At 27.7% G+C, this 15,081-nt stretch overlaps 2 protein-coding genes across 7 annotated transcripts; one reads left to right on the plus strand and one right to left on the minus strand.

Moving 5' to 3' along the window:
- The first annotated feature begins 3,896 nt into the window (after positions 1 to 3,896).
- Positions 3,897 to 5,538, plus strand: LOC118441187 (uncharacterized). Its single transcript, XM_035865231.2, has 3 exons — positions 3,897 to 4,470; positions 4,544 to 4,813; positions 4,907 to 5,538. Exons 1-3 carry the CDS (start codon positions 4,105 to 4,107, stop codon positions 5,135 to 5,137), a joined length of 867 nt encoding a protein of 288 aa, XP_035721124.1. The 5' UTR covers positions 3,897 to 4,104; the 3' UTR covers positions 5,138 to 5,538.
- A 1,618-nt stretch (positions 5,539 to 7,156) lies between these two features.
- Positions 7,157 to 9,681, minus strand: wkd (TBC1 domain family member whacked). Of its 6 annotated transcripts, none has more exons than XM_035865550.2 (6): positions 9,536 to 9,681; positions 9,197 to 9,363; positions 8,719 to 8,891; positions 8,048 to 8,615; positions 7,694 to 7,963; positions 7,157 to 7,618 (listed from the first exon to the last, which is right to left on the minus strand). In XM_035865550.2, exons 3-6 carry the CDS (start codon positions 8,865 to 8,867, stop codon positions 7,505 to 7,507), a joined length of 1,101 nt encoding a protein of 366 aa, XP_035721443.1. In that variant the 5' UTR covers positions 8,868 to 8,891; positions 9,197 to 9,363; positions 9,536 to 9,681; the 3' UTR covers positions 7,157 to 7,504. The 6 variants fall into 6 exon arrangements, with proteins under 6 accessions (XP_035721443.1, XP_035721442.1, XP_085516428.1 ...); XM_035865549.2 differs by having other exon boundaries at positions 9,421 to 9,616; XM_085660302.1 differs by lacking the exon at positions 9,197 to 9,363 and having other exon boundaries at positions 9,421 to 9,617.
- Between the last annotated feature and the right edge of the window lie 5,400 nt (positions 9,682 to 15,081).

Here is a 15,081-nt window from a genome sequence, read left to right on the forward strand (position 1 = left end):
TTCGTAAATTCGTTAATACACACGGAGACACGTCGTTGACGAATTAAGAAACCAAACCTATGTAAATGATAAGTATTCCTGTACACGTATATCTGTATTTATATTGTTACCGTCATTTATCGTTGTTGCTATCGTATCAATGAATAGGTGTGATAATGGTTCGTTTCAACAGTTCGAATATATCTAGTGTAAACGAGCGCGGTAAATTTGAACAGAGGAACCGTTTTTACATTTTAGATACGAAATGTAAATTCTCGAAGGAAAGATCGATGAGAAACTCGTGTTGTAAAGTCAACGATAAAAAATATCTTTAACCGATATACTGTATAAAGTTAGAAAGAGAAAAAAGAACAAAAAATTTATCTGTCGATTAACTTCTTAATTTTATTCATTAAAAAGACATTCATACAATTTCATTATTATATTCGGTTAATCGTTTAATTTTAAGTTTTTCAAATATTGACATAATTACGTATTTCACTATAAAGATCTATCATCGCTAGCGCCACTTTTTTTTTTTTTTATATACTTATATATTTTATTATCATGTTTTATACGTGTTAATAAATTTAAAATGGTACTTTAATAATTGATTCTTTAAAACTAATAATATATATCCGTAAATATTTCAACTTCATTTATTGGACGCATTGAATAATGAATAACTCTAATCTCTAGATTCAACAAAAAAAAATATATATATATTCTAACTTTTGTTAAGATCATTGCCGATGAAAGCTTGATAGTACAGCGTCTTAATGAGTATCAAATAAATAGTAACTTGCTTATTGTAATCTTGTTTTCATTTCTTAAATAGATACATGAATGTGCAATTGCACAATATAATCCTAAAAAGGGTGTAACACGAGTGATGAAAGAACGTGTCGTGTATGCGTGATGCCTGTTGTATGTTAGACGATTTATAAGAATTGAAAACAAGAAAAAAAAAAGGAGACGGCGGTTTAGTATATCGTAAACATCATTTTATCTTTAACAATTTTCAAATTAAGCCATCCACACCGTATTTTTTTCAGGTAAGAAGAAGTACGTTTCTAACGATTGTTTTTCATATAATTATCCACAATTGCTCATAATTTATAATAATAATATGGCACAATTTAAAAGAAAAAAAAAGAAAAAGTTATATCATTATAATTTCCTATATTAACGTATTAATTAGCTAATTCATCGTTTTGTTCACACATACACAAACATACACATACACAATGTTTATATTATGAGTTCTCAATATTATTTAAAATCTGATAGGTGCTAGTGTTATTAAAAATAATAATTCATTAATTAGTTAATACTCTCGGTGACTTCGTAATTATTAATATAACTGGATTGAATATATATTGTAGTTATAAATGTAATTAAATATTTTAATGACATAATATATAACGAACGAAAGGGGAAAACGATTTCCATGGAATCGTGCTTTAATTAACCGCTAAAACTTCTTATGCGTTTTCCAGTAATGTGAAAGACGATTTCAGGTGCATACAAGTACACACATTCCTGTGATATTTCATACGAGAAAAAAAATAATGAGTTTCAAGAAAGATTAAAAAGAAAGGAAAAAAAAACAAATGAGAAAATTACCGATCTTTAGTATTGCGAATAATATCATATTTTCATTTATTATATAAGTACTCAGCGAATATTCTCACGATCACTTTTTAAATGTAATATTTCCTCGCAAGTATGCGTGATAATATCGTGTTTTTATCGATCGTTTGAAATAATATTAAAATATTTTCAGCATACTTATTAAACGATTAATTGTCGAAATTTTCAAAATAATCTCAAAATACAAAAAAGATCTTGGAACAAAATTATTACAAGAAAAAATTAATAATAATAATAATAATAATAATAATAACAATAATATTAATAATAAGGATAATTAAAGAAGATGATCTTTTTTAAAAAATCGTTCGCACTCAGTCATTTTTTATTAAATATTCGATTTAATATTATTAGAGAGTTTATGAATCTCTCTTTTAAAAATAGCGGGGCACAAGAAAATTACACCGACGATATATCGATCATTATTGACCCATGAATAAACATGGATCGTCATTCGTGTAAAGAAAGAAAGAACATTTGTAACGTTGGATCTTATTTTTGCCTATTATTGGGGGGGCCTATTACTGCCGTCTCCGTGTGCGTTGACTAACCATGAGTTATATTGTTTGTAAAGTAACTCCTTAAGCTATAAGATTAATAAATTTAACAAGATAATAATTATAATAATAATAATTATATAATATAATAAATATTACGTATTGCATTAATATCGTATTCGTGTATAATGAAGGATTAATATTAATTGCGTATAATATTAGATTTTGTATGATATTCAACCTAACAGGAAAAAAAAGCATAGTTTATACCACGAATAGAGATCTGTATCTATAAATTAAATATAATAATATTGACGATCGTACGCCTATCGATGAACAATGTATGTACGAGGGGAACAGGACTAAATATTGACCCTGATCATCGAATCACTTTTTGTATGAAAAGATTGTAAAACGATATCGTACACTTTGATGTAAAAGAAAATACACAACAGTACAGTAACAAGGCATTTCTATTTCCCTCTCTCTCTCTCTCTCTCTTTTTTTTCTATTTTGCCATATATGTGTTACAACAATCAAACTACTTCCCATAATATCTTCCTTATAAGAATTATTCTTCTTTAATAATGACGACGACGGAGGTAACAGACACGAAGGCTGTCATCTAACATCTAACGGCTCCTATATGTAATTGCCATTCACCGAACCGCAATTCCGGGAACGCTTGTTTATTCCTCCATTCCAGCATTACGGAATACGTTATAAAACGGTTGCTTACTCTACACGATGACCCTTCTGTATAAAATGACTCGTCTTTTTTTATTTTTTTTTTTTTTCGTTCTTTTTTTATCATTTTTTATTTTCATTGTCATAAACATTAGTGTATATTCATATATAAATATATATATATATATATGGAAGATAAAATGAATATGTATTATCATTAGTCGTTTGTTCTCAGTACTTCAATATATTTATTCAAATAGTGAAAATAATTAAATTTTTAATATAAAATTTTTATTATATACTTAATTATTATTAACTTCTCAAAGTGAACTCAAATTTATAAAAATTTACTTATGAAAAGTGATTCAAATGACGAATTATATTTGTATCATATAATTTAATATTTATAAGAATGATTTGTGTTATTATAATTTATTGTCCAATATATTAAAAATTAGATTTTACGTATTACATCAAAAATATTTCAAATTTGATTCGTGTTATAAGTATATTAAAAAGAAGAAAATGTAAGATAATTATGCCTTCTGGGAAATGTCGATCATAAATTCTTAATAATAGTCATTTCCGCGGAAAAATGATCACGTAACATTTATCAAAATGAAAAAATGGCAGTTACAGTTATGTATTATTGGATAATCATCTGAAGTAATACTTCATAATGTATTTATTTCGATTAGCAAGTTGACCGTATCTAAAAATATATTTATAAAAAATAAAAATTGAAAATGACAGATCTATATACTTATTTTCTCAAAGAGAATTTGCTTATTTGTGATTCCGTTATCATGAACCCTTCATTATTTCTTTTTAATATAACACATGTAATTATATGGGTGTATAACTAGTATAAAAATATACATCATTATCGTCATCATATATTGACTACTCGGTAGAATCTAACTTTCTTATTACCATTGAAATACTTAAACAGGTGGGGAATGTATTGGTCAAATAAGACAGCAATTCACTTCAGTTTAGTCTTAGCAGTATCTTGATGAACATGTTATACGTAACTAATATGTGATCATACATATATAATGAAAATCAATTATAAAAAGTTTTCTTTAATTTTAAATATTCTATTTGAATAAAGAAGAAAAGCAACTACCACAGAAAAAAAATATCTCAAAGGATTTTAACGTTCCATCATTGTATTCGATCGTTTTTTAATTAACAGTGATTATGTGTGTATTACCTTTTATTTTTATTTTTAATCGTAACGAGCCTGTTTCGTTTGGCAACATAAAATAACAAAAAATTGTACGAAATGAGACATATTATATTCGAATTTTTATGGCTCATTATTATACCGCCATTAGTTGATGTCAATACAAGGGTACTAACAACAACTGAGTCAAGTGCAGACTATCTTCAAAAAGTTATGTTGGAACTACAACAATTTCATTCACCTACGATACCAAATACGTATATTGAATCTACTGGAAATCTTCAATCTAATAATTTTCAACAGCATAATCAAAATCAAAACTACTCAATTCAAAATCAACTTTCTCAAATGCAACAATACGATCAAATATTTCGTAATGACGATTTTCGAAACTCGAAAACATCGTCCCATAAAAAAATTGATTTACAATATTCCGGATCGGATAATGTACCACAATATTACGAGGTATTTTAATATTTAAAAATCTTACATGTGTTCAAACAAATGACGATCAAAATTTTTTACAAATCATTGACAGATTCGCTCTCCCACGTTAGTTAGCGCGACAAATTTGAAAGATGGTAGATTACTTGCGGAACTCGCTGCAATCTATAAAAATGCATTGAAAAAAGGACCATTTGTCAGTGTATCGTCCTCGTCAAATGTTCTTTCTTCTGACAAGAAACCTCAAATCGTAGAGACTCATCTTGAATTACCAATTAGGCAACCGGCGTATCATCATTATTATTTTTTTCCATTAAAAACATTTGAAAATGAAATGAATAAAAATGATGAACACCATTTTATGGTAAGTAAAGTATTCTCTTATTTTTATTTATTAATGATTTTATTTTGTGTTAATTTAATGTCACGTGGCTCATATAATTGTCATATTTTGCAGAGTACACATAATATCGATAACGTTGCCGAAGGTGCATCTCAAAAACAATTAAGCAATCCACTTTTTATAGCCATAAGTACATTCGTCAGTATAGCTCTTTTATTTATGATGGGAATTCTATTTTTACCAAAACTTCACCAATATAGCATTTTCTCAACAAGAGGAATTCAAGACGATTTTCTTTATTTAACTAATATCGTTATGGGTGCTATTGATAAATTTGAGGACTAAAATATATTTCATCGAATTATTTTACACAGATTAAATCATATACGTATTAAGAAACAAGAAAAATATGGGGAGATCAAGAATGTAGTAGAATATTTAAGACTGTTTATTATCACTGGTTTTTGTAATGGTTTACATCAACAATGAATACAGGCGTAATTCTTGAATGATTTTGAAACAGTCTCATTTTAAAGATGAAAGTTTAAGTGAGGATTTTTAATACTCAACTTTTTTGATTCATTCCAAACACAAGTAAACGTATTTCACTCACACAGAAAAGCTACGAAACTTACTTAGGCATTTAAATGAATTTTCGACTGATAATTCTATAGTAAAAATAAGCAAATACTAAATTTTATGCTAATGAATTTTAGAAATAATAATATGTAATATTGGAATGATTTTATAATTATTTAAACGATGTATAATGTACACGGAGTACAATAAACTAATATTTAAACAATAGTGCACATTCGTTTAAACATTACATAATTCCTAGTATGCATTGAATATAAAATAATTTCAATTTAATATTTCAATACAGTTAAATTTTTATCTCCGGGTCATTGACTATATTTAATATCAATAAAAATAAAACGAACGTTTAATTGACTTTAACATGTATCGATTCAGTCTTCTTTTCCATATCGACGAGTAAACATCGGAGTTCCATTTTTCCAAATATTTTATATTAAACAATAATACGTTTTGTGTTTGGTAATTTTATAATTGCTTAAAGATTTCTAGTTTCTCTCAAGTGAGATCCTTTCTTTCAATAAAAATAAATCGAATTTAATTTGGGTACTTTGATTTTGCTTAGGTAGAGCGATCTTCAAGATGTTAAGCCCAGGTTTTCAATTTTTTCGTTCTCCCGCTCGATTTCTCGTCGATGCACCGATCTATTATCGATGGGCTGATCCATTGATGAAAATTAGGTAAATCGAGATGTTGTTTTATTATCGAGGAATTTAAATTTTTACACAGGAGTTTTGTAATCTTTCTGCATTAGATGTGGAGAGGTTCATTTTTCCATGCGGGTAAGATAGGGAGAACATATGCGCGCATATCGGCGTATATATTCATGAGCGCGATTTAAATCCTACCAAAAATTGCGTTTTATTGTTCGAGATACAGAAAACACAAGTGGCCGTGTTAAATATTAATGACTGAAGCTTCCATTGTTACAAGATGAAGCTATCTATTAAACGAATAATTACCAGCAACCTCCTAAGAGTAGAATTTGGGTTGATATTACTTTTAATATATCGAAATCTAAATCTAAATTATATAATAGAAGTATTACTGGAAGGATGGATGCATATTTTACTACATTTCTTAAATCCTTTTTATCTAATTTTAACTAAACATTAAAGCATCATAAATTTTACATTGCTAATTATATCTCGTAAAATAGATTAGATATAGTAGAATTCTAAAATAATTTCTTAGAAAAACGCACTGAAAAATTCTAATTTTTTTGTTACTCTTATTCTTTTTTTTTTTTTTTATTTATTTTTATTTACGCTTTTCAAATTAAATATTATATTTTCTATTCTAGTTATATTCGTCATTATATCTCAAAATTTAAGATATTCATCATCGATTTTCTTTCTTTAACTATTTGTATAAGTTTAATTAGAAATAAAAAATATAAAATGTGCACAATTAACTAATACTTTTCAATCAATTTATCTTCAGAGAAATATAATCTGGCATATAGTTTTTAATTGCTTTTATCAGATGTGCTACTATTTGTACTACATACAAAAATTTCTTTCACACATTAACTCGATTGTTTAATTACGTATAAGAGCGGTATACTACACTACCTTATACTGATTCAATAGATGCATGGAGGGGACAATATCTTCATATTGCATTTTTAGCTCATATTTTGTTCAATCGCTAAAGTCGCTGATTACATTGCAAGTGAAAGGTAATAAACAGTCTTAAATTAAAAATGCAACATTGTTACTTTATGACATTATTGCATATCATTTAAAAATACATTTTTTTTTTGGATTTATTTTTTACACGTTATTATATTATTACTATCAATAAGATAGTATATATATAGAAATATAATATTAATGCATGCTACAACATCTTATATATGTATATTGTGCTTTCTTAGATTAAACTATAATATAAAAAAAAAACAAGGGTAACTAAATACACTCTATCTGTTTGGGAATGTATATGTCTGTGCGATATTTAAAGTAAAGGTTTCATCTAAATTATTTGTATACTTATTGCACAATGTAGGTACTCTTGTAAACATTACATATATGAAATGTTTAATTGTACATTTTTTACAATATAAAAAGAATCGGGAAGGCACACTTTGGGATCAAAATTATTCTTTGTTTCTCAACCATTTCCATTCGCATTGGAGAGGGATGCTTGATCTTTATTTTTTCTTTTAAGAATTTGTCTTTGATGCTCATATTCAAAATCTTCTTCGCTTAAATTTAGCCTTTGAATCTATCATATTATAAATGCATTTTAATGATTTATGAAAATATAGTTTTGCTTTAATGATAAAAGAAATTGTTTTACCTGATATACTAAAGCTTCCTCTTCTACTATGTGCTGTGGAGGATTTCTTAAAACTTGGAGAGTTTCATATGTTGTTGGACACTGCTTTGTAAGTGATGTTCTACCCAAACATCCTTTGAGTAATACCAATCCTACCTTAAAAATAATTTTAACTCCTTCACAAAGGAACATATCCCAAACACGTAGAATGCTTTCCCATGGCAAAGTTCGAGTGTAAACGCAAAGAAACCATTCGGTCATGTATAAAATAGGTTCCATCTTTTGTTTCTTCTGAAATAGTAAAAATTGAACAAAATAATTATTATGCTTTTAAAAATGTTAAAATATTTTTTATTATATACTTTTCAAACTGACTAGATGTTTATAAGCAACGGGTGAAACTCTCTTCAGAAGTGCAAAGAGTATATCACCATCGCGTATTAATGTTTCCATTCCTTGACTGTAATAACCAACAAGATATTTGTCACATATAGCAACAAGACACCAAAATGCTTGTACTGCTGGCATATGCATCAATAAAAAAGCTGCAATAGGTGCTTGAGCTTGACAATAACCAACTTTTGCATTCAAAATAGAATATGCTTTCAATACTTGAAAGAGCTCTTGTTGTCCAGGTGCATTTTCAACAAACATTTCATGATGAGGAAATTGTCGATGTAAATCTTTTTTAATATCTTCTATGTATTTTGGATCACCAGGTCTTTTAATTAATTCCTGGTATAAATTAGGATTTTCGTTCATTAATAATTGTCCTCCACATAGATTAAGCCATGCTCTAAGTCTTACAGAAGGTGGTATCCCTTTTCTGCATCTTTCTCTGACTTTTCGATAATTAGTAGTCATAAAAAGACTCCAATTATTTAACATTCTTATCCATTTTCTTTCTCTTCTCAATATAACATCAGGTGGTATGGTTACCTTTCTGAAACATTTATAATATCCATTTAAGCACATAAATATAAATCTATAAAAATGCATATCATTATCTAAAATCTATTATTATTTTTATTGGTTTACAATATCACCTTTCAGGACTATACTGTGAACCTCCAAGAAAACCATGACGATCAGGAACAGTTGAAATCACTGAACCACATTGATAAATACTGCTGGCTTCTGATTCTGTTTCTCCATTCAATTCTTCTTCTACAACTTGTGCTACTGATTCAGCCATAGCATTTTTTATCTCTCTTTATTACTTTTTATATAAATAATCAAATTATAATTGGAATAAATATATTACTATATACTGATTTTCTTAAAATTGCATATATATATATATATATATATATATATATATATATACATATATATGATAACTCTGAAAACATTTTAACATAAATGATATAAATAATAAGATTGCTGATTATACGACTTTTTATCATGATTTCGAGTAAAATGCACTAATAATTAATAATTAATAAAATTATATTCTAAACTAATAAAGTAAAATATAGTGACTATAAGAAGTTTTACGTTAATAATATATGATATAGTACTTACTTTGACACTTAAATAGGATAATACATAACCTCTACGTTTCTCTCAAAAAAAAATATATATATATACTTCATATAAAGATATAAAAAGAACAGTTACACTATACACGTAAGAAAATTTAACATAAATCATAAGATGTGCACTTCTTTATAATGTCCATATTAGCAAAGCTGTAATAAGTAAACAATACATAATACGTGACATTCTGCATGATTACATCAACATACCATTTTATTATATCCGAAAGATGGAGATTTAAATTATAAATTCAAAATATATCAAGGAATGAGATTTCCTAAATTATCAATTTTATAATAATGAAACATAAATGTATATACACACATCTTAGCTAGTTTATCCACCCCAATTCGTAATCACATGGATTTACATGCACAAAATGACATTCTGATAACGCTTTGTGGAAAAACAACATCCAACCAATGATAAAGCAGTGATACCTGTCACATCATATACACGATTTTCATTGGTTAAACTCAATGAAATACATTACTAATATTCGCATTCACAATATCTCTTTAAGACTGTCCATCACCCCTGGTTTTATAATGGTTTATTCCAATAATGAGAACAGGCGTAATTCTTAATCGATTTTGATGAGCAAAATCTTATTTTAAAAACGAAGGTTTAATTTAGGATCTCACTTTTTCGAATCGTTAAAGAAGCTTTACTTTCCTTGAAAAAAATCGTATTAAAAATGATATCTCTTCGAGAATAGTTTATGCACAAATAAAAAGCTTTTTCAAAAATTAGAGAAATCAGAATCTTAGATTAAGTCTTTTTCTTTAAAGTGAGATCTTTTCAAAATTGATCAAGAATTACGGCTGCTTGTCATTATTGGAATAAATACTGTTTTCGACATTTTTCGCGAAGAAAAAGTTTTGTATGTGGCGCCTCTCGAAATTTGCGGCAAAAGAAAAGAAGCTCGATCCCCACTACTGATTTCCATATCACGTTGAATGAGATATGTTCCGTGAAATAGTGATTATCTGCTTGTTGTGTGCATAAATAGATGATGCTCAGATTTTTTAAACCATTTCAAACGCAAAAAAAATGAATTTGCATGGAGAAGATTACTTAATCACTCTTTGGATAGATGATTTTATGGTAAAAATAATGAAATTTGTGTTCAATATCACAAAGATTGTAACATGCGAGGAACTTAGAATAATTTTAATCTAAAATTCCAATATTTACAAATTTTTATCTCGGGGTTATTGGTCTTGTGTAATATCGACATATACATATATATGTTTATTAACTTTGACGATTATCGAGTTAATTTTCTTTTATCGATTAAATGTCGACGAGTGCACATCGACATTCTCTCTTTCTAAACGTGAAAATTTAGAAATTAATCTTTTAAGTAATTTTATAATTATTTAAACAATATATAGTGTATGCGGAGAACAAAAAATTAATATAAGTGACTACATTCACTTAATCATTAAAAAGACGGTAACGCGCGAAAAACTTAAAATAATTTTCTTTTGCATTAAATTTATTGCGTACGTGTAACGTCAACGAAATCAAACTTTTGATCAACTTTGATGGTTACAAGTTTTTAAGTCCCTCTAATTACTCAATCATATCAAGGATGAAAAATCCGAATCGGCACGAATGATTGGTTGTAATTATTAATAAAAGAACATTGAGTGACCACGAGTAAATTTCTTCGGAGATTTACTCGTGAATGTTTTTCTTATTTGTTGATTTATTTATTAAATGAAGATAGGACCTTTTGTTCAAACGCGTTTATAATTATTTCAAATTTTGAATATTTTAATGCATTTTTAAATACTTTCCTCGCGCGGAAATAGTAAAAAATGGATATTCATGAGTTCTAATAAAAAATGAGCAAGAAGACATTCACAATAGATATTCGCTTTGGATTATAAGCGAAATTGATGCATGATTTTCTTATAATAATTAAAATACTCGCTTGTAAGAAAGAGCGTCCAAAAGTTTACTTTATATTTTTAAATCACTATTAATTAAATATTTAATTAATTTGAATTGATAATAGAATAGTCTCAATAAAGTTATTGTTTTTGAAAGAGAAAAAGGGAGTAGAGTATTTGCTGAAAAAACAAAGAGATTTGTAGAATCATATTTCGTAGTCCTAGATGATAAGTTAAAGAATTTGTAGATCAAAATTTTTAGCAATTAATTTTTCCTGCTCTGTTGAAAAAGTATCCCTCGAAAAGGTAGTAATCAGTTCCTATCTAAAAAGATAAGGTTTATACTTTTTTGATATAATACGATTTTCTATCATATCTTAACATTTAGAATCTTAGTAAATAGAATTTTTAAATAATCGATTAGGTTAGGGTATGAAACAAAGATAAGACTATATATAGGTTTCCACAAATCGTGGCTCAAGGGGGTAACTGTAGGTTATCGAGTTATTTTCAAAAGTTCACTAGAAACTTCGAAAATAACTCAAATAAAAAAGTTCAATTAAATTCATAATTTTATTCTAATAAAATCGAATTCTATATTAAAATCATATATCTATGAAATGTATAAGATATGACAATTGTGGAGATCACTAAAATTGCATTGAACTAATGTGCATAGGAAGCTAAAATGAGTACACAAGTAAGTCTGCCAAGATCTCATTTTAAAAAATTAAATTAAAAAATAAAAAATTAAAAATTAAAAAATAAAATTATTTTACTAACATTTAAACGATGACCGAGATACATGAAGTATAACTAACTAATATTTAAACAATAAGAAATTCTTAGCAACATTATAAAAATCGTAAGACACGATCAATATAAAATAAATTCAATTTTATCTTTTGACAAACATAAATTGCCAACTCCGAAAGAAATAATTAAAAAAAAAATTATTTTACTGATATTTAATTACGAGTTGAATTCTTGCTAAATTCATATCACCACAGGAACGCGGATTTTAGAGTAGACTACTCGTCTACTTGTAGATATCCAGATGCAGTAATCTCATATTGATGAGACCTGGATCGATAGTATTTGCGATATATCCAAATCTTATAGGATAAAAGTATTACTGAGCGAATGGCTGCATATTTCAATACTTTTCCAAAATCTTTTCTTTCTAATTTTATCTAAACGTTAAAGTACTTACATTTTATATTGTTCGTATTTTATATTAAATATTTATATTAATATTTCAGATAAATGATTAAATATAATAGAATTCTAAAATAATTTCTTAGAAAAACGTAAAGAAAACTTTTTTATCGTACTTATTTTCGATGTTATTCTTATTTATTCTCATTTATTTTTATTAATTATTATTTATAAATTTTGAGTGGGTTGGACCCATGAGTATGATCCTTTGTGCGGGCTGCTATCTCAGCATTGTGTAGAGCTCTAGGGTGGGAACCTTTAAGAAGGGTTGTTCAGTGTGAATCCTCGGATTTCTTTCAGTAGGGAAAAATCGAGCTCGATTTCGACGCATTTTTCGGCTTCCTTTTCTTTTCTTTCTCTGACTCTTTTTTCTATCTCATCTCTTTCTCTTCTTCTATTCCAGGAATCATCGAGGAATAGATTCGTCTGCAATCGAATGAATCCGATGTATCGGCGAAGGGGTGGGTTCATCATTGATTTATACGCGAGAATATGGGAAGAATAAGAACACAAAATAATGTTCTAGAACTTGTAAAAGGAATTTTAAAAATTTCTCGAATAACACTCCGACGCTTTCTAAATGATAATATTTTCGGTCGACCTGATCGTAATATATTTTCGGTTGTTCTACTATTTTTATATTTTGAAACAATGTACTGCACTGTTACAAAAGATAAATTTTAAGTTTTCCCATCTTTTCGATATCTTTCTTCATGTTTCCGAAGAAAAATAACGTAATGGCGTACAGATACGGATGTTTCTTTTTTTTTCATTGTCGTGCTTTCTTTATGAACTTTAACGAAATACTGCCACCGTGAAAAGACTATATTCTTTATGATCTCTATGTCAAAAAGTATTTTTTTATGTTTTGGTCGGTATTACGACGACATATGCGTTTATTACGACGATTTACCAGAAGAATAATGTGTATGAATATTTTATTGACTTTCAAATTTTCGTGTTTCTTATATAAATTTTGTTTAATACATCATAAAGTATTTTTTAATTAGTACATTATATCTGTAGACAGTATTATATTAATAAGAATAATTTTTGGCAATACATAATTCGTTTGTAGAAAATTATTGCCAAAAAACTAAGTATACAAATATTTTTTTAACCACTGTGATTTCTTTAAATTCGTAAATTTATAAACTAATTATCATATGTGTTAATTATATTTATTATTCTTTATTATGAAACAAATGCGTACCGATATCGTATCTATCACAGATACTTCGATAAGCACGCCATTATTAACCGTTTGAGTCCCAAGTAGCGCGATCGCGCTGTTCAGATTTTATGTCGAGAAAAACCAGCACATTTGGAGCATTGTGGACAACTGACGGTGTATCACTGACTGTCGAAGTCGCGCGCTCAGATTTACTGATACAAGTATATCACACAGCTCCTTCTTTTAAATAAATACATTATAGTGTTGTACTTATCGTAAAATACATTTTACAATAGGTATAATACTATAGTAATAGTGCAATAATACATTACAAAATAAAACATTTTTTATTTCATTGTTATCTTCTCAATAATTTTTATCGTAGAAAACTTGAAATATTTATAAACTTACAGTACGCATATGTAATAATACAAATGTATTTCATAAAATAACGAATTACAAATTAAAAATATTTTTGTGTTATGAACAAACAATTTAAATAAAGAGTAATACTTATAATTTGTAACATCCGTGTTTATCAAAACATATTGAATGAATTCCTTTTTTACATTGCACACAAATTAAATGTGATCTTTTTATTACATTTTTGGTACTGCAGACTACGCATTGTCGTAAGTTACGTCGTGGCAACTTTACTAAACCAAATGTATTTTCCTTTACATAACCAGGTACTTTTTTTTCGTTCATCCACTCACATTCAATTTCAAAAATAATATTTGAAATAAAATCTAACCGATTTATTGCTTTACTCTTAAATCTTTCCTTGTAGATTATATATGCATTTAAAACCATCCGGCAGATTATATTAAAGGCTATCTTTTTCCAATATTTAACTGATCTTCGTTCATTAAGACAGGTATACAGCATTTTATCCGATTCATCTTATGGAAAAATACGTCCGATCACTTTACCAACTACAATAAATGTGACGGAACGATATGAAAAAGATGAGAATCACGTTACCTAATACATCTTATATGTGCAGACATAAAATATAAGAAGCGCTATCGCGTCGATTGGGATTCATCAACATAAAATAAACGAAGCATTATCGTGCCGCTTGGGATTTATCAACATAAAATAAAAGAAGCGCTATCGTGCCGCTTGAGATTTATCGACATAAAATAAAAGAAGTGCTATCGCGCCGCTTAGGTCTTTTCGTATTCATTTAGAGAAAGCACGGTTGCGTTGTTTGGGATTCTTCGACAGTGTTTTTTAATATCCCCTGGGACTCAAACAGTTAAAGAAGCATATAAATGTGGGAGAACGAAAAATTTGAATTCGAATCTACTAAACTATGTTATGTTACGTAAGAGTATGGTATACCTATACAAACTTATAAACTAATACAATATGCATGATGGCAACAGTGTTCTCTGTTTGCGTTTGTAGTTTACTTTTTTTCCGTCTTGTTGCTGAAGTCATACACACTTCGAAAAGTTGATAATCTTAGTTTATCGTATATATAAATCAAATAAAAATTGGAGAACTTAACATAATAAAATGTTATTGTCATATTTATATTCGTATTAAATAACACATGATTCAATGGGTTT

This window comes from Vespa mandarinia, chromosome 11 (assembly GCF_050613455.1).
Source record: "Vespa mandarinia isolate Hongniang chromosome 11, ASM5061345v1, whole genome shotgun sequence".
Lineage (NCBI taxonomy): Eukaryota > Metazoa > Arthropoda > Insecta > Hymenoptera > Vespidae > Vespa > Vespa mandarinia.